Consider the following 21565-nt stretch of genomic DNA (forward strand, 5'->3'; position numbering starts at 1 on the left):
CTTGGGTAAGAGAGAAAATTTGATCTTCCAGGAAGGCTAAAAGAAGATGAGATTGCTTTGGCAGACGATGTGAAGGAAAATCCTCAAGGATCATAAGGAAGAAAACTGATCCCCTTGAACATCAGAGTGGTCAGCTTTGTGTGGAGCCAAAAGAGATGAGGGAGATCTTAAATGTTTTTTTTTCATCAGTATTCACTTAGGAAATGGCACAGAGTCATGGGAAATAAGGAAAATAAGCTTGCTGTCTTAAAGCAAAAAAGAGAGGTTAAATCCCCAGGGCCTGACAAAATATTCCCTCAGGCCTTAAGGGAGGTTAGTGAAGAAATTGCAGTGTGTCTGGCAGAAATAGTTAAAATATCCTTAGCCACGGGTGTGCTTGAGGGGTAGCTCGTGTCATTCTATTGTTTAAAAAAAGGATCCAGATGTTGCTCAGGCTGGTGAGCCTGATGTCAGTAGCAGGTAAATTATTAGAAGGTGGTCTAAGAACTTGGATATACAATTATTTGGATAGGCAGGGACTGATTAGGAATAGTCAATGTGGCTTTGTGTGTGGTTGGTCATGTTGAATCACTCTTGTCGAGTTTGACGAGGAGTTTACCAGGAAAGTCGACGAGGAAATGCTGTGGATGTTGTCTACATGAACCTTGACAAGTTCCCACATGGGAGGTTAGTCAGGAAGATTCAGAGCTCCGTATTCATGGTGAAGTAGTAACTTAGATTGAAAATGGCTGGAAGACAGAGAAGACAGAATAGTGGTGGATGATTGCCTTTCAGACTGGAGGCCTCTGACTAGTGCTGTGCCTCCGGGACCATTGTTGTTTGTTATCTATATCAATTAAAGATGGTGGCAGTGCTGTAGATGCAGCGTTGCCATTGGAATGGACCCGTGGGGAGCAATGGAGTGGAGATGCAACACTCCCGCATGGTCCAGCTGCCCAGTCAACTGCTGTTGGGTCCACAGAGGCGGTGAACACCCTGTCGAAGGAGTTGATGGTGGTTTTAGTTGAAATACCAAGATTGCAGATCTGCGCTCAAGATGGTGGTGCCCATTCATTGGCATCAATCACGACAGGCGCCAGACTCCAGGGAAGCAGAGAACTGGAGCAGGGCACAGAGGGCGGGCGAGAAGGAGAAGCAGAGGAGACAACTTGTGGGGATAGTGACTACGGTGGCAGACCAGTGAGGGGGCTCTATGTACAGCAGTACATGCGGTAGCCTGCTAGCGACTCGTGGTGAGGAATCTGTCAGCTGCTGGAGACTGCTGGAGACTTGTGCTGAGCTGCGGATTGCTGAAGACTGGCTCAAGGGGTACCAGGTATGGGATGTGAGGACTTGCTGAGGGCACTGAAGGGTTTCTGACTGTGTCCGGGGTTTGAATCCGGAGCTCGAGTTGCCATTGGTTTGGACTGGACTCTATGACTGCAGAAGCACTGGAGGAAAATCTACGGATACTCAGTGACTCTGGGGGGACTCTCTTTTGCTCCTCTCTCTCTGACGGTAGGAGATGCTGAGACAATTCCTGCCGGTGGCAAATCTGTCTGCCTTGCAGCAGGCAAAAAGGAACTTCATGTATTAGGACACTGTTTTATTACTATGATAATAAATTGAATCTTGAATGACCTGAAAGATAATGTGGTAACTTGGATCAGCAGTTTTGTAGATGACACTAAGATTGGAGGCACTGTGGATAGAGAAGTTTTTAAAGCTTGGAGTAGGAAAAATGGGCTGAAAAATGGCAGATGGAATTTAAGGCAGACAAGTGTAAGGTGTTGCATTGTGGAAGGACAAACCAAGAAGGGACATGCGCAGTAAATAGTAGGACACTGAAGAGTGCAGTTGAAAAGGAGAATCTTGGAATACGGATACATAATTAATTGAAAGTGGTGTCCTACGTGGATAGGGTTGTAAAGAGAGCTTTTGGCATATTGACCTTCAAAGTATTTAGGATGTGATGTTAAAGTCATATAAGACATTGGTGAGACCAAAGTTGGAATGTTGAGTGGAGTTTTGGTCATCTAACTACAGGAAAGCTATAAATAAAATTGAAAGAGTTCAGAGAAGATTTACTAGGATGTTGCCTGGACTTCAGGAACTGAGTTGCAGAGAAAGGTTAAACAGGTCACGACTTTATTCCCTGGAGTGCAGAAGAATGAGGGAGATTTAAAATTAATTTATAACTTTAAATTTAGACATACAGCATGGTAACTGGCCCTTTTGGCCCACGAGCCCTTGCCACCCAACTATACCAGATTTACCTACACCCCCAATATGTTTTTTGAATGGTCGGAGGAAACCGGAACCCCTAGGAAAAACCCATGCAGATACAATGAGAATGTGCAAACTCCTTACAACCAGCGCTGGATTCGAACTCCGATTCCGATTGCTGGCGCTGTAAAGGCGTTGCCCTAACCGCTACGTCAACTGTGCTGCCCATTTGATTAGAGGTATTTAAAATTATGAAGGGGATAGACAGAGTAAATGTAGGTAGGCTATTACCATTGAGGGTAGGTGCGTTACAAACCAGAGGACATGGGTTAAAGGTGAAAGAGAAAATGTTTAGGGGGGGGAAACCTCTTCACACAGAGGGTGGTGGGAGTGTAGAATGACCTCCAGCTGAAGTAGTGAATGCAGGCTCAATTTTACCATTTAAGAAGAATTTGGACAAGTACATGGATGGGAGCAGTATGGAGGACTTTGGACTGGGTACAGGTCAGTGGGACTAGGCAAAAAAAAAATGGTTTGGCACAGACTAGAAGGTCTGAAGGGGCCTCTTTCTCTGCTGTAATGGTTGGAATAAAAGCTACATCCAAGATACTGGATAAATGTGTTTACCTATGAAGTCAGGTGAATTGCCCACCATTTTATCCACTGGAAGACTGAAAGAATTGATACCTTTCCTTCTTATTCAACATTTCCCAACCCTCCCCCCCACCCTACAAAGCAGTCTGAGTATTTTCAACACACACTTCAGAACACACAGCGGAGATTTAGTTTGAGAGTGGGAGGGGTGGCCAAGTTCAACTTGCATACTAGATTTTTAAGATTCTGAGGAAAACAATGTTTAAACATCTTGGAAGTGTAGGATGTTCAAAAAAAAACTGGCATCCAAATTGTGCAACCAAATTCTTAGGTGTTTTGACAATATAATGATTTATAGATTAGACACTGCAGATTAGTCACAGCAAGAATATTTCCTGTAAGTTCAAAAGTTATTTCTATTGCTGTGCAGAGTGAGTCAGGGTGATTTCCATTACGGAATAGCTACAGTGTGTCTGCTTGCTGATTCATTATTTGCACCATGCTGTACTCTTTGGCCACTTTTCCACTGGTATCCCAGTTAATTGGCTGTACAGTGTCCTGGGATAGGAAGCCCTTTGTGCCCTTTCCCTGGGCCACCCTTAACTGGGACACTAATTGCTTTTCCACTGAACGCAACTCATCCCCAGGGATCGGAGTGTTCTACCTTCAACTGCAAATGGGTGACTTTCTGCTGTTCCTTTTCCACTGGTTTTATCAGCACGCTGGCGTCAGAAAAAGCTGGGGATATGAGTAAGGATCGAGGTGGTTAATTCCCGGCATGAAATTATATAATTTGGCGCTGGCGGTTTTCCACTGGACCCTACCCCAGTAAATTCCCGGTTAATTCCAGGGACAGGGTGCCAGTGTAAAAGGGGCTTTCATTTCATCGATATCATTGATTGCAACAGTTTAGAAGGCACAGACCCAAGCTGGATTGGGGACCTAGACAAAGATGCATCTTTGAGAATAAGCTACTGAGAAACTGAATGAATGTGAAACTGGTTTTGTGTTTGGAGCAAAAAGCTTCTTGTTGAAATCCTGCAGTTAATGCTGCCGCCACACAGCTCAAGTCCCTGGATTCCATCCTGACCTTGGATGTCATGTGGATATAATTTGGATGCCCTCCCTGTGACCGGGTATCCAGTTTCCTCTTGATGAGTGGGTTGGTAGGTTAATTGGCTACTGTAAATTGTCTGTTTTGTGAGTGGAAGGAGAATCCAGGAGCTGTGCTGGGCATGCAGAATTGTTTATAGGAAACTGGTGTGGGAATGTGACTGATGAAATTGCTCTGACAGCCAGATTGATGGGTTCAGTGCTGTTTGTTTTTACATGGAAATAATAGTAAATATTTGGGAAATTAGACTTGAAGCTGCTGGTTGTAATTCACCTTGACCTAGGTTTGATGAACCCTCCTCTCTATTTTGTAAAAGCCAGTCTTGTTAATTTTTTTTAATGTGTATGTTGACACTTCCAATTTAAATCCAGGTTTTTAAAAATATCTGTCTAGTTAGGTCGTACTTGTGATCCTTGGAAACACAGAATCATGGCCATCTTCACGGAGACACCCGATGATGTTGACAGCAGGGATTTTTCCTTGCTGGTGATGAATGTGGTATGTCTTCCTCAGCAGAAGAGCTGATCGTTAAATCATTGTGTGATTTCTGTCCATGTCAATGGACATGATTTTCACCACGCAGCAGCTCTGAGGCCACCTTGAGCAAAGCAGACATTAGTGATGAACTCTGCAGTTAGACAGATCGACTCCGCCTTAGACAGAGAAATGGCAAATGAAATACATTGTTGGAAAATGCATGGTCATGCACTTAGGTAGAAGAAATAAACAGGTTGACTACTTTTTGAAATGGGGAGAAAATTGAAAATTGCCGGATGCAAAGGGACCTGGGAGTTCTCATGCAGGATTGCCTGGAGGTAAACTTGCCAGTTTAGTCGGTGATGAAGAAGGCAAATGCAATGCTGGCGTTCATTTCAAAAGAAATAGAATATAAGAGCAGGGATGTGATGTTGAGGCTTTATAAGATACTGGTGAGACCCCACTTGGAGTCTTGTGAACAGTTTTGGGATTTTCATTTCGGAACGGATGTACTGATTCTCAGGGTAATTCTGGGAATGAAAGGGTTACCGTATGAGGAATGTTTGGCAGCTCTTGGCACTCGTTGAATCATCAAAGCTTTTGGGAAGAACACCGGGATATGGGGCTGAGTGGGAAAATGGATCACCACATGATTGAATGGCAGGGCATACTCTATTTCTGTGACTTATGACCTATGATTCTCTGTGTCGAAGCACAGCCTTCACTGATTTGCAGAAAAGGGCTTGAAGTTCAAGATCTCTAGTGCAAACCTTCTGGTCTACCAGGCAGTAGTATCTCCACTGCCCCATTTGATTCTGAGGCACCATTACCAACTGCATAGCACCAAGAGATACCACCAATGTGGTTTGTGTGTGTGTGCCACCAACACCATTGTTTGCTCTGCTCCTTCCCACATCTCATTTGTGTCCTGTTCCTTGATCTACATCAACCATTCTCAACTTTTTTTTTTGGCTATGGCCCCCTTCAGACTCTGCTCAAAGTTTATGGGTCCTTTACCTGTGAGGCAGTCATGTTTTAGTTGGTTTCTTCTACACATCTTTCCTACCCCTCCTTTCTCTTTCTTTCCCTGTGCGCTGCATCTTTCAGCTGCTCCCGTTGGGAAGGAGATAGAGGAGTATCAGAGCCAGCAAATACAATGCAAGCTGAGGAACAGCTTCTTTCCACAGACAATGAGAATGCTGAATGACCAAAGGAACTGCTCACACTAACCAGCCGAGACTCTCATTTGTACAAAGTAGCATTAATTTATTTGTAAAGATAAAATGCTGGTCCAGCATATGTATTATTTGTCAGTATGTGTGCTTTGTCTGGTTGTGTCTGCGTGTTTTATTCAGAGGACCGGAGAACGCTGTTTTTTCAGAGTTTTTCAAGTTCTGCTGGGACCAAGGAAAGCTGCCTCAGGACCTTCGTGATGCCATTATCATCACCCTGTACAAAAACAAAGGCGAGAAATCAGACTGCTCAAACTACAGGGGAATCACGCTGCTCTCCATTGCAGGCAAAATCTTCGCTCGGATTCTCCTAAATAGAATAATACCTAGTATTGCCGAAAATGTTCTCCCAGAATCACAGTGCGGCTTTTGCGCAAACAGAGGAACTACTGACATGGTCTTTGCCCTCAGACAGCTCCAAGAAAAGTGCAGAGAACAAAACAAAGGACTCGACATCACTATTGTTGACCTCACCAAAGCCTTTGACACCGTGAGTAGGAAAGGGCTTTGGCAAATACTAGAGCGCCTCGGATGCCCCCCAAAGTTCCTCAACATGGTTATCCAACTGCACGAAAACCAAAAAGGTCGGGTCAGATACAGCAATGAGCTCTCTGAACCCTTCTCCATTAACAATGGCGTGAAGTAAGGCTGCGTTCTCGCACCAACCCTCTTTTCAATCTTCTTCAGCATGATGCTGAAACAAGCCATGAAAGACCTCAACAACGAAGACGCTGTTTACATCCAGTACCGCACGGATGGCAGTCTCTTCAATCTGAGGCGCCTGCAAGCTCACACCAAGACACAAGAGCAACTTGTCCGTGAACTACTCTTTGCAGATGATGCCGCTTTAGTTGCCCATTCAGAGCCAGCTCTTCAGCGCTTGATGTCCTGTTTTGGGGAAACTGCCAAAATGTTTGGCCTGGAAGTCAGCCTGAAGAAAACTGAGGTCCCCACCATGACTACCAGCCCCCCCACATCTCCATCGGGCACACAAAACTCAAAACGGTCAACCAGTTTACCTATATCGTCTGCACCATTTCATCGGATGCAAGGATCGACAAAGAGATAGACAACAGACTCACTAAGCCAAATAGCACCTTTGGAAGACTACACAAAAGAGTCTGGAAAAACAACCAACTGAAAAACCTCACAAAGATTAGCGTATACAGAGCCGTTGTCATACCCACGCTCCTGTTCGGCTCCGAATCATGGGTCCTCTACCGGCATCACCTACGGCTCCTAGAACACTTCCACCAGCGTTGTCGCCGCTCCATCCTCAACATTCATTGGAGCGACTTCATCACCAACATTAAAGTACTCGAGATGGCAGAAGCCGACAGCATCGAATCCACGCTGCTGAAGATCCAAATGCGCTGGGTAGGTCACGTCTCCAGAATGGAGGATCATCGCCTTCCCAAGATCGTGTTATATGGCGAGCTCTCCACTGGCCACCGAGACAGAGGTGCACCAAAGTAGATGTACAAGGACTGCCTAAAGAAATCTCTTGGTGCCTGCCACATTGACCACCGGCAGTGGGCTGATATCGCCTCAAACCATGCATCTTGGCGCCTCACAGTTCGGCGGGCAGCAACCTCCTTGGAAGAAGACCGCAGAGCCCACCTCACTGACAAAAGACAAGGGAGGAAAAACCCAACACCCAACCCCAACCCACCAATTTTCCCTTGCAACTGCTGCAACCGTGCCTGCCTGTCCCGCATCGGACTTGTCAGCCACAAACGAGCCCGCAGGAGATGTGGACATTACCCCTCCATAAATCTTTGTCCGCGAAGCCAAGCCAAAGTCAAAAGTCACTTGTAGAATTAGATGACAATAAACTTGACCTCATTTTAAAAAATATTTTATGTTTTCAGTCTGTTGCTCCCCTTAAATGTACTGTGGTCCCCAGGGGAGCTATGTGGCCTCTGTTGAGGATAGCTGATCCAGGTCATTCTCGGCAGTCTCCAAATGCCTCTGATCTGGGTGGGGTGGGGGGAATCTTTTGATGCTTGGCAGCTATACAGAAAAGCTTAGCAGCAAAGTCCTTTCCTTTCCCAAAAAAAAATGTTTACCAGTAATCTGTTCAATTTCCAAGCCACCATGCACCTTGACGTCCCTCAGTCCATGGTTTCCCCTTAAATGTGCTGCGGACCCTGTGTTTTGGAGGGGGGAGGGGGTTGGGGTGTGTGTCCCCGGTTGAGAATGGCTCATTTAATAACCCAACCCCCATTTACACATGCATGATGGCAGCACTCAGCTGTACCACAACGTCACCCATCACCTGTGAATGAAAACTGCTTGTCAGACATCCAATATGTCTGTTCCAACTAATGTGGGGGAATATGAAGCCTTTTCCTCAGCTCCTCGCACGAACTCCTTCCATGGTCAGTAACAATGATCCTGTAGTAAAAACAGAAAATGGTGTAAATACTTAGCAGGTCAGGCAGGGTGGGAAGAGGAAAAAACATGTTTGAATTGAAGGGTGTTATAGGTTGGCAATTTATGGCATAGAGGAATTGGTTTGGGTGTAAAAATAATTTTAACATGCATAATTCCATCCATGTTGCATGAAGATGCCAAGTACACCACTGTGTTGGTCACACCCTATAAAATGTTGGTGGCATGTTACATTGTGCTTATCTGTGCAATCCAGGACAAACATCGCGAGCAGAATTAGAACTGAATTTGTGTTTGGCAAGCAGTGAAGTGTTGGGGTACAAGAGTCGCCTTTAATGTGAAGGACTGCTTTCTGATGGTTCAAAGTCTTGTCCTTGCTTGACCGTGGGACCTCCCAGAAAGAATCTCATCATCTGCCTGTCGGACAAGATTTGGCGCTGGAGGTGGGTTTGCATGCAGCTGTGCAGACCCATCAGCTGTCAGAAGCTTATGTTTCGTCACCCATCTCAAGACTACTTCTGCTCCAGACAGGTCTCTCTGGTTGAGGTTTTTGCAACCAGTCTTCAGAGTTTCGAAGGAAGGTTTGTGCTTTTTGCTGTCATGCATAAACTGCTCAATAGAAACAATTCCATGAAGAAGGCCCTGGGTTTACAGTTGTCAGAAAATCACACACATGGGAAATGAAAATTTAAAAACTACTGCAAATCTGAGAAACAAACTCAGCTCAATCCTGAAACGTTGGTAATGTATCTTTATCTTTGCTATATAAATTATACTGTTCGACCTGCTGTGTTTCTGCAGCATTGTGTTTTTATTTAAAAGAAACTCAGCAGGTTACGCAGCATCTGGAAAAAGAGGAGCGGTGTTCTTTTCTGTTTTATTCCACCTGTAGCCATTCCCTTTCAACCCACTACAATTTTACTTGATTTTTATGCACTGGAATGGTTTTAAGCTGATGGATTTTGTCTTCATTTAAAATAGATTTCACTTGCAGAACTTGGCACAATACAGACCCTTTGGCTGATGGTGTTGTGCTAACCTTTGTAAATTACTCCAAAACAATCTAATCCTTCCCTACACTCAGTCCCATAACCCTCTACTTTTCTTACATCTGTATGCCTATCTGAGTCTTTTGAACCTCTTGTGGTAGTGTCAGCCCTACATCAAGTGTTGCCATCTGGCATTCATAGAACACTGAAGAAGCCAGGACGCAACAGATAGAGCATCTGCCTCACAGTTCCTCTGATCTAGGTTCAATCCTGACCTCTGGTCCTGTCAATGTGGGAGTTTGCACATTCTCCATGTGATGGGCATGGGTTTCCATCCAGGTTCCTCCTGCATCCCAAAGATGCGTCAGTGATATTGAACTTTGGCCCCATATTGGCGTGGTAGCAAGAAAATTGGGAGTAGCTAAAATGGGTATGAGGGAATGGGTTGTTGGAAACTAAGTGAAGGAATGGGATTTCTCTCAGAGCTACTTAGAAAGAGGCTTTTGGCCCATCAAGATTCTGACACATGGAAAATGTATTTTTTTTGAAAAGACAAGTTGGTTTAAAATCCTGGTATTGCAGGACTGGTTTCTGAAAAGCACACCCAGACTCTGCAGAATGTTTTTTTTGCCAGACAAGGATGGCTATTTGTAATACAGTCACAGTAGTGCTCGATAAATTTTTGATTGCAAGTGAAACAATAGTTCAGTGTTGTTTCTGGAAGGCATTTTAAAAGGATTAGATCATTTATTCTGCAGCAGATCCTCTTTACAACATTGCTTTTGTTAGGTAAATGTGCATGGGTTATGAGCTGTGGCCATGTCTTGGCTCTTTGCCTTTTTGTAAAGTAAAATATTTTCTAAACTCTGGTGGAAATTTGGCCTGCAACTTGTGTGATTTTTAGAGGACTGCGAATCTAAACAATTGGTGACTTTTCTCATTCTGCCCTTTCTGCTTTATTCCTTAGATTGACAAACAGATCTATAGCAAAGACTCTGTATTCTTTTGCGATGGAATCAGAAGAATTGACTTCATCCTCTCTTATGTGGACGATCCGAAAGATGGAGAGAAGAAAATGGTAAGAATCGCACATTTAATTCTTCTGCAGCAGTTGACCAGAAGTGAGCCCAAAACCTCGGAAAAGTGGAAGGCAGAGTTGACCTTGGCTTGGGCTACGATAAAATTAAGTGAAGGTGGTTTGTTCTGAACTTTGGCACTTCCTTCCACAATTGCACTGTAAATTTATTTCCTTGCCTCACTAAGGTCATAACTAGAATGTGTAATTGTTCAATGGTCAAAAGTGATGCAATATTTGACCTGACTAGACATCCATCATTTACAAATCATGAGGTTCAATGCATTGTGAGCTGCATATCCTGAACTTTCATCATTTTAGTCCTTAAAGGGGAGATAATTTGGAATAATAGTCACACGTATATGTTTTTTTTCTCTTGTGAAGAAGTTTTAATTTAGACATACTATGCCATAACAGGTTATTTCAGCCCATGAGTCCATGCATCCAATTGACCTACAACCCCCAGTACGTTTTGAACGATGGGCAGAAACCGGAGCCCCTGGAGGAAACCCAGGCAGAAACCGGAAGAACGTACATACTTCTTACAGACATGGCGGTGTTTGAACCTCAGTCACGATTGCTGGTGCTGTGGCATTGTTGAACTAACCATGCCATCTGTTGTTTCATCCCTTCACACTATATTCAGCAGTGGTTAAGAAGGTTGTCCAATTATCAATCCGGCTGAGACGGAGTAGACAGTGATTGTGTCAGTGATGGTGAAATTGAGAATGCAAATTGGTTTTGGTCATTTACCCCAGGCTGGTAGAAATTGCTAAGGAACTTGGTGAGATAATCCAGGCCTTGAATCATTATTTGAAGATAACAATGTGGAAAGACCACACTGTGGTTTGAACACGCTGTTGTTAAATCATTGGGCAAATAATCGGGCAGTATCAAGACAGAGGCTTGTAATCAATGCTTTTCAGATTTGCTGTTCCAGGTTGTGGGAGAATCTTGACCAAGTAGTCCAGATTGGCACTTATGTCAGGCTTTTTGCCAACATAACCTTGAATATTGTCTTTTCAAATTGGCTATGAAACCCAAGGAGCTACTGTTGACCCCCTCACCAGCTCAATCAGATGGGAAAGATCTCAGTGTAATGATCATAAGTGATGCAATATTTGACCTGACTAGACATCCATCATTTACAAATTGTTATGTGCTTGGTGCCTTTGACACTATCTTTTTGCCATTTTTTAATTCTTTCTTTGAAAGCTTAATTAATATTTCCCTTCCATTCTTGCTCTTTGTTAAACTACCTCCCATTTACACTGGACAACAAGTTTTTTTCAGAAGGTTTGCTTCCTGAAAAGAAATTGGGGATTATTGATCGACAACTTCAAACTGAACACAAAGATAACTTCAGATTTGCTATATCATGTAGGAAGTCAGAGAAACATTAACTTTTATTGAACTTGGCACGTTTAATCGCGTAATGATACTGACACATTGCGTTAGTTCAACTGACCTAAAAATGTTTTCCTGCTGATTTTCATTTTAACTCCGCATCTGATGACATCTCTTGTGTCAGTATCCAACAGTAGTCGGCCAACACTGATGGATTCCAGTTGTCAAGACACCGTGTTTCTATGGTCACGATGTCCTGGTGAAACCTTTCGCCATGTTCGTCACTGACTGCACCCAGATCAGCAGGGAAGAAGTCCAAGTGCGACAGCAAAAATGAATTTTCAATGAAATGTTGAAATTCTTGCTTGAAGAAGACAAAATATTATAGAAAATCCTAAAAATAGGTTGTATCTAAAAAAAGGGCTATTTTTGTGGTCAGCATAAAATATGCGAAAACGTATTCAGGAAACAAAATCTTTGTTGTCTAATATTATCCAACTGTTAAATTTAAAAAAAAAATATATATATTTGCAGGATAACAGAGAATGGGAATGGAATTGATTATTCTTTTATTCATTCATTTTTTTTTATTGTACAAGTGTCCATCTCAAGCTCGCCTTGAGAAGTGATGGTGAGTCGACTTTAATGGCCAAGGACCTTCTGGTGAGGGTAATTCCACAGTACTGTTGAACAAGATGTTTCCGGACTGATGAGACTATGATTATGTAGAGCCAGCAATGCATTTCTAAGCTAGAGAGTGACTTGTTGGGGAATCTAATCTGCAGGTGGTGGTGCCTCCATTTAGCTCATTAAATGTCATCGGGCAACATAGGTTTCATGGACCTGTTATTTGTTCAGCTGATCTTAACGAAAGCTAGTTGTGTGAAAAATGGATATGCACCTTGCTGGAAATGTCTGATTGCATGCTAAATGTCTAAATTTAAGTTTTAAGAACTGCATACAGTACTCCAAGTGCAGCCTGACCAAAAGTTTACATTGCTGCAGCATGACTTCCCAACGTTTACACGCAATGATCTGATTGATAAACACAAGCTTTACCACTATCCTGCTTGGTCTGCCTAATTTAAAAAGGGAGCAAGTTTCTAATTCTGGCAGATGTAGCACACTGCCAAAGGCAAATCATTTGATAAATAATCTGTTAGGCCATTCCCATATTATTTAGATGTTTTAATAAATACACTTGCTGAATTTTATGGATTTAATAAAGTAAAACTAGCGTTTAATATACCAAATTCGAGAAAATGTGTTTCTTCAATTGCATAGGCTCATACAGTTAATACATGAGGCAATAAGGTTTTTAGTTACATTTCCACTAATATTTTCCATCAAAGAGAGAAGTGATGAATCTCCTTCTTTTCCATTCTGCTGTTTGATGATTTCACTTCCTGTCAGAAATTATCCAGAAAGCCTGTCTGGGCATCTTTGGAATGTGTCCAGTCTTCATTTTGAAACTTCTTCAGATTTATTGTCAGGGTACATACATGACATCACAAGCAACCCAATAGACAATAGACAATAGGAGCTGGAGTAGGCCCTTTGGCCATCGAGCCAGCACCACCATTTTACAGATCATGGCTGATCACTACCATCAGTGCCCCTTTCCAGCCTTATCCCCATAACCCTTAACTCCTTTGCCCACTAGAGTCTTATCTAACTCTCTTTTGAACATAATCAGCGAATCTGCCTCTACCACCCTCTGTGGCAGAGCATTCCACAGATTCACACTTCTCTGGGTAAAAAAATGTTTTCTCATCTCCGTCCTAAAGGGCCTATCCTGTATTCTTAAACTATGCCCTCTAGTCCTCGTCTCCCCCATCATTGGGAACAAGTAATCCGACTTCACCCTGTCTATCCCCCTGATGATTTTGTATACCTCAATCATGTCCCCCCTCATCCTTCTAAACTCCATCGGATACAAGTCCAGTTTTTCTAGCCTTTCAGCATATGTCAACCCCGCCATCTGTAAATCTGCGCTGCACACCCTCTATAGCTAGTATGTCCTTCCTCAAAATTGGAGACCAGATCTGGACGCAATACTCCAGGTGGGGTCTCACCAGGGCCCTGTACAACTGCAGAAGGGCGTCTCTGTTCCTATACTCCAATCCCCTCTTTATGAAAGCCAACATGCCATTAGCCTTCTTCACAGCTTTCTGAACCTGCATGCTAGTCTTCAGTGACCGGTGAACAAGTACTCCCAGATCCATTTGCTCCTCCCCACTCCCTAGCTTGTCTCCATTTAAATAATACTCAGCTTTCCTATTATTGCCCCCAAAATGGATAACCTCACATTTGCTTACATTGAACGTCATCTTCCATTCAGCAGCCCACTCCCCCAACCTGTCCAAGTCCCTCTGCATTTTCCTGACATCCTCCTCACACCCCACACCGCCACCCAGTTTCATGTCATCTGCAAATTTGCTCAAGTTATTAATAATCCCCTCATCCAAATCATTTACATAAATTACAAACAACTGAGGACCCAATTCCAATCCCCGCGGCACTCCACTCGTCACATCCTGCCATCCTGAAAAAGACCCGCTTACCCCAACCCTTTGTTTCCTATTTCTTAACCAATTTCCTATCCATGTCAGCACCTTATCTCCAATACCATGCTCCCTGATCTTGCCCACTAGTCTCCCGTGCGGTACCTTATCAAAGGCCTTCTGGAAGTCCAAATACACCACATCCACAGGCTCTCCCAAGTCCACCCTCTTTGTCACATCCTCGAAAAATTCCAGGTTAGTCAAGCATGACTTGCCCTTAAGGAATCCATGCTGACTAGCCCTTATACTATTATTTCTGCCTAAGTGTTCTGCTATTACTCCTTTTATGATAGACTCCAATATCTTCCCCACCACCGACGTCAGGCTGACCGGTCTATAATTTCCCGTTTTCTCCCTCCCTCCCTTCTTAAAAATCGGCACCACATCAGCCACTCTCCAATCCTCAGGGACCTCCCCCGAATCTATGGAACTTTGGAAAATGTTGACCAGTGCTTCCACAATTTCCATAGCAACTTCTTTAAGCACCCTGGGATGCAGCCCATCAGGCCCTGGGGATTTATCAGCCCTCAGTCCCAACAATTTACTCACAACCTCCTGTTTCTGGATCCAGATATCCATTAGATCTCCTACTTCCCCAGGAAAGTTCCCCAAGTCTCTTGATACCGCATGACCACTACCCCCTAACTGACCATAACCTATATCCTCCTTGGTGAAGACAGTTGCAAAGTATTTGTTAAATTCCTCAGCCATCTCCTTGTTTCCGGTAATAATTTCACCCTTTTCCATTCTTAATGGACCAATTTTAGACAGAACCAATTTCTTCCTCTTCACATATTTAAAAAAGCTTTTGCTATCCTCCATTATATTATTTGCTAATTTCCTCTCGTACTTCATTTTCCCCTCTCTTATGACTTTCTTAGTTACCCTCTGATGCTCTTTGAAGGTTTCCCAATCCTCTAACTTCCTACTCCGCTTCGCTATCCTATACTTACTCCCTTTGGATTTGATATTACACTTGATTTCATTAGTTAGCCACGGCTGCCATTTGCATCTCCTAGAACCTTTCCTCCACTTTGGAATAAATTTGTCCTGAAACCTGTGAAAAATGTCCAAAAATACCTGCCATTTTTCCCCAGTTGTCCTCCCAGCTAGTGTATCTTTCCATTTTATTTTGGCTAGCTCCTCCCTCATAGCTGCATAATCCCCTTTCTTTAACTGCAGTACAGATGCTTCCGACTTCCTTTCTTTTTCCCTTTCTAATTGCAGCTCAAAAGTAACCATACCATGGTCACTATTCCCTAATGGCTCCCCTACATCAAGGTCACTTATTAACTCTGCGTCACTGCACAGCACCAAGTCCAGAATCGACTTCCCCCTGGTAGGTTCCTCCACTAGCTGCTCCAAGAATGTATCTCGTAGACATTCAATAAACTCAGTCTCTTGTGCTCCTGCCCCCGTCTGATTATCCCAGTCCACCTTCATGTTAAAGTCCCCCATAACTACTGTATTGCTACCACTTTGACATGCCACTCTTAATTCCTGATTTATACTTCTACTGATATCTAAGCTACTTTTCGGAGGCCTGTAAATGACCCCCATTATGGTCCTCATGCCTTTACAATTTCTTAATTCTATCCAAACAGACTCTACCCCACCTGTTTCAATGTCTTTCCTTTCAAACGCCTGAATTTCATTTCTTACCAACAGAGCTACCCCACATCCTCTTCCTAACTTTCTGTCTTTTCTATAGGACGTGTACCCGGGAACATTTATTTCCCAATCCTGCCCTTCCCGCAGCCATGTCTCCGTTACTCCGACAATATCATAACCTCCCATTGCCATTTGTGCCTCAAGCTCATCCATTTTATCCCTTACACTCCGTGCATTCAAACACAATACCTTGATACCATATCTCCTTTCTCCCTCCACCTTTGTTCTCGATGCACTTGCCCCTACTCTCCTATTCTTTTTAGTTCCCTTTTTCCTTATTGTTTCACCGTCTAACGGAAACACCCCTATATTCACTCTCCTATCTGCTTCCCTATCAGTCCTGTTCCCTTCCCCCTGCCAAATTAGTTTAAATCAAATCTGACAGCATTTTTAAACCTAGCTGCCAGTATATTGGCCCGCATTGCATTCAGGTGTAAACCATCCCTCCTGTAGAGGTCTTGTCTTCCCCAGAAGAGATCCCAATGGTCAATGAACCTGAATCCCTGCACTCTGCACCATTCCTCCAGCCACACATTTAACCTCCTGATTTTATTATTTTTGCCCCCACCCATGTACAGCACAGGTAGCAGCCCCGAGATTACAATCCTGGAGGTTCTGCTTCTTAACCTCCTTCCGAGATCATGGTAGTCCCTCTTCAGGTTCTCCTCCTTCATCTTATCCACGTCATTTGTACCCACGTGTATCAGGATTTCTGGCCGTTCATCTTCCCCCCCCCCAGGTTACTCTGAACCCTATCCGAGACGTCTCACATCCTGGCTCCTGGGAGGCAACACACCATACGGGAACACTTGTCAGGTTTGCAGAATCTTTTGTCTGTTCCCCTGACGATGGAGTCCCCAATGACCACCTTGTTCCCCTTCCTTCCTTTCTGCACCACCAGTTCCCTTGGTGCAACCTCTGTCAGGTTATCTTCCCCAACTACATCCAATACACTATATTTGTTGCTAAGAGCAGTAGCCACTGGGGTGCTCACCACAGAGCTAGCAACTTTCCCCCCTCCCCTGACAGTAGTCTACTTACCTGGCCCCCCCAATCCAGGGGTAAGCACTTCCCTGAGCGTTGTATCTATAAATTCTTCACTCTCCCTGATAACCCTAACCCTAACCCTAACCCTGAGATTTCTTTTCCCTGCCGGCAAGGTAGTGCAAAAAAAAAACTGTACATAATGGACATGTTAAAAAAAAAACTATGAACAGTTAATGTCATTAAACTGTGCAATACAGAGAGAATTTTAAAAATCAATAAAATGCAAAAGAGTCCTTAAATGAGAACCTGATTGATTTTGTTGTTAAGGAGTCTGATCGTATACCTCTAGTTTTCCCTTCCTGAAGTCATCAATCAGCTTCTTAGTTTTGGTGACATTGAGTGCAAGGCTGTTCTTGGTATGTTATGGAGTGAATTGCAAAGATAAGGGGACATGTGGTCTGATCTTGGTAACAAATTGAACTGGGAATTGCAGAATTAAATTAAACTGCTGAAAGTTCACAAACTATAACTTTTTTTCAGTTGTTGCCCACAGTTATAGGATGGGCTAAAGAAAATAAGAAATGTATTGTCCTTTGAAAAATTAAGTATCAGTTCAATGCATAGATGGATGAGATAAAAGTCAGTATACTGGCATAAAGGTCTTGGAGGTGCCATTTAAGAGCACACGTTATTAATGTGATTACTCGTGCATTACATAAGGACAAGTATCCAGTAGCCAGTGATGAATAAATGATTGATGTGCTGGATACTTTTCGGATCCAATCAATACTTATCTATCTCGAGATCTCAATAAAGCTGCTGCAATAACAACAGCAGATATGGGTGTCTGCAGGGACATGAAAAGTACAGCCGAGGGGAGTCACGTGATGGAGTAGTGGCCGGACGGTGAACTCCAGCCCTCTCCAGAAAAGTCAGAAAAAACAAAGGAAAACACAAAGGCACAGAAATAAAAGTTAAAGAAAAGTGAGTATAAAGGTGGAAAGAAGATGGCGACAAAAAAAGAAAAATCGAAATCAACGGTAAGAAGAGAGGAAGAGAAGTCAACGGAGGAAGAAGGAGAAGGCCTTACCTGTTCGAAGAGGCCAGCGGTGGAGAGAGAAACCCGCTCCCTCAGGTCGGTAGAAAGTGGACTACAAAAATGGCTCGCTGAGCCGAGTAAAAGTGCGCAACCGCGCATGGGAAAAAAAACACACCGACGGGAGGGGTGACCAGCTGGGGAGTCGATCTCCACAGCCGGCAACGACAGCTGCAGAACACCTGCAGCAAGAAGAGAACACAGAAGACAATGAAAACAAGAAAGAAGAGAAGAAAAGGGCAACAAAGAAACAACAGATGGCCAACCCAGAGGAAGAAGAAGAGGAAGAGGAAGAGTACAGTGAAATAGAAGAAGAAGGGAAAGGCAAGATAAAGGATATACTTTCTCTTATTAAAGAATATATGGAGTCATTTAAAGAAAGGCAAACACAGGAATTTAATGATTTAAGAAGAAGAATAATCAACACAGAAGAGAAAATGAATAAAATAGATATGACCTTAACAGAAATGGGAAAGAAAATGGACAAGATGGAAGAGCGGGCAGTAGCAGTAGAAATGGAGGTAGAAGACTTAAAAAAGAAATTAGAGGAATCTAATAAAAAAGTTATAGAGACACAAGAACTGTTAGCTCAGAAAATAGATATAATGGAAAATTATAACAGAAGAAATAACATAAAGATAGTGGGCCTTAAGGAAGATGAAGAAGGCAAGAATATGAGAGAGTTTATAAAAGATTGGATCCCTAGGATCCTAGGATGTCCAGAACTACAGCAAGAAATGGAAATAGAAAGGGCACATAGAGCATTGGCCTTTAAACCACAACCACAACAAAAACCAAGATCTATTTTAGTAAAATTCCTAAGATATATTACAAGAGAAAAGGTACTGGAGAAGACAATGGAAAAAGTAAGAGAGGGCAACAAGCCACTGGAGTTCAAAGGGCAAAAAATCTTCATTTATCCAGATATAAGTTTTGAACTCCTAAAGAAGAGAAAGGAGTTCAATACAGCAAAGGCGATTTTATGGAAGAAAGGGTATAAATTTATACTAAAGCATCCAGCGGTATTGAAAATATTTATTCCAGGACAACAAAACAGACTATTCTCGGATCCAGAAGAAGCACGAAAATTTGCAGAACAATTACAAAATAGACTGAGGGATGAAGACGTGTAATGAGAGTAAAAATGATCACGATTGATATGTATGTGGGTAAAGAGGTATAAGAGTGTATATGTATAATGTGCATACGTGAATGTATCCGTATTTAGAGGAAAATATAGATAGTATAGACAAGAATTAATAAGGGAAGGAAATGGAATAGAGGGAATAAGGAGGGAACTAAAAGAGTGACCTTTGTTACATATGAAAAGTGAAATCTTTTCGGGGGGGGGCTGGGTGGGGAGGAGTTGCGGTCACTGCAAAATCAGTTGGCGCTTACGAGTGAATTCGCAAACCCAAATGGAGAGGGGAGATGTGGTTGTCCGACAAGGGATAAAGGACAACTCAGGAGGGGAAGGGGAGATTGGGGCTAAAGAAGTTTTAAATAGGAGAATAAGGAAAATGTTTGATGTTTTAGGAATGTTGTCTTATAAAGGGTTTAAAATAAGAAAACAGAAATGGAAAAGGAGGAAAGGTAATGATGGAAAAACGGAAAGGGAAGAAAAAAAAGTATAAAATGGCTACGTTGAACTATATGACTTTAAATATTAATGGAATACATAACCAAATTAAAAGGAAGAAACTGCTAAATTTACTGAAAAAAGAAAAAATTGATATAGCATTTGTGCAAGAAACACACTTAACTGAATTGGAGCACAAGAAATTAAAGAGAGATTGGGTAGGACATGTAACAGCAGCATCGTATAATTCAAAAGCAAGAGGAGTGGCTATATTAATTAGTAAAAATGTGCCATTTAAAATAGAAGAGGAAATAATAGATCCAGCAGGGAGATATGTAATGATAAAATGTCAGATATATTCGGAGTTTTGGAATCTACTCAATGTATATTCACCTAACGAAGAAGATCAAAAGTTTATGCAAGATATCTTTTTGAAGGTAGCTAATGCGCAAGGGAACATATAAATAGGAGGGGATTTCAACCTGAATTTGGATTCAAATATGGATAAAACTGGGAAAAAAATTAACAGAAAGAACAAAGTAACCAAATTTATAATTAAATCAATGGAAGAAATGCAACTTTTGGATATATGGAGGAAACAACACCCAAAAGAAAAGGAATATTCATATTACTCGGCTAGACATAAAACATACTCAAGAATAGACCTACTTTTGTGATCAGCTAGTATGCAAAATAGAGTAAGAAAAACAGAATATAAAGCTAGAATACTATCGGACCATTCACCCTTAATATTGACAGTAAAGCTAGAGGACATCCCTCCAAGAATGTATAGATGGAGATTAAACCCCATGTTACTTAAAAGGCAGGATTTTCGAGAATTTATTGAAAAACAAATAAAAATGTATTTTGAAATAAATACGGAATCAGTGGAAGATAAGTTTATACTATGGGATGCAATGAAAGCATTCATTAGAGGGCAAATAATAAGTTATGTAACCAAGATGAAGAAGGACTATAATCAGGAAACAGAGCAGTTGGAAAGGGAAATAGTAAATATAGAAAAAAAATTAGCAATGAAGGAAGATACAACTAAAAGAAGAGAATTGGCGGATAAAAAAATAAAATATGAAACACTACAAACATATAAGGTGGAGAAGAATATAATGAAGACAAAACAGAAATATTATGAACTGGGTGAAAAAACGCACAAAATCCTAGCATGGCAGCTTAAGACAGAACAAGCTAAGAAAATGGTATTGGCATCAAGGAAAAAAGACAAACAAATTACATATAATCCAAAAGAAATTAAGGAAAACTTTAGAGAATTCTATGAACAATTATACCGAACTGAAAACGAAGGAAAAGAAGGGAAAATAGATGAATTTCTGACTAAAATTGAACTACCAAAACTACAAATAGAGGAACAAAATAAATTAACAGAACCATTTGGAATAGTAGAAATACAAGAGATAATAAAAAAATTACCAAATAATAAGACACCAGGAGAGGATGGATTCCCAATAGAATTCTACAAAACATTTAAAGACTTATTAATTCCGCCCCTCCTGGATGTAATCAACCAGATTGATGAAACACAAAGCTTACCAGATTCATGTAAAACAGCAATAATTACAGTAATACTAAAGCAAGGGAAAGATCCACTCTCACCAGCGTCATATAGACCAATATCTTTTCTAAACACAGATTATAAGATAATAGCTAAACTATTAGCAAACAGATTAGCAGAGCATGTACCGAAAATGGTAAATTTAGACCAAACTGGATTTATCAAAAAAAGACGCACAACAGACAATATTTGTAAATTTATTAACTTAATTCATGCAGTAGAAGGAAATAAAGCACCTACAGTAGCAGTTGCTTTAGACGCAGAGAAGGCCTTTGACAGAGTAGAATGGAATTATTTGTTCAAAGTATTGCAAAAATTCAGTTTACCGGAGAAGTATATTAATTGGATTAAAGCATTATATAAGGGACCGTTAGCGAAAGTGACAGTAAATGGACATGTATCAAAGCAATTTAACTTAAGCAGGTCAACGCGGCAGGGATGCCCACTATCACCTTTATTGTTTGCGCTAGCTATAGAACCACTAGTAGAATTGATAAGAATAGATAATAATATAAAAGGAATAAAAATAAAAGACAAGGAATATAAAATCAGTCTATTTGCGGATGATGTTATAGTGTACTTAACAGAACCAGAACTATCAATAAAAGAATTATATAAGAAATTGAAGGAATATGGAGAAGTGTCGGGTTACA

General features: G+C 41.9%; 1 protein-coding gene across 4 annotated transcripts in view; it reads left to right on the top strand.

Annotated features, from left to right (window-relative positions):
- Window positions 1-21565, top strand: part of LOC138746671 (anoctamin-5-like) — a 159699-nt gene that overhangs the window by 55895 nt on the left and 82239 nt on the right. For all 4 annotated transcript variants that reach the window (XM_069904970.1, XM_069904964.1, XM_069904987.1 and 1 more), the window contains one exon: window positions 9973-10083. In XM_069904970.1, coding sequence (XP_069761071.1) covers window positions 9973-10083 — 111 coding nt within the window. The remainder of the gene's footprint in view (window positions 1-9972; window positions 10084-21565) is intronic.

Source organism: Narcine bancroftii, chromosome 1 (assembly GCF_036971445.1).
Source record: "Narcine bancroftii isolate sNarBan1 chromosome 1, sNarBan1.hap1, whole genome shotgun sequence".
Lineage (NCBI taxonomy): Eukaryota > Metazoa > Chordata > Chondrichthyes > Torpediniformes > Narcinidae > Narcine > Narcine bancroftii.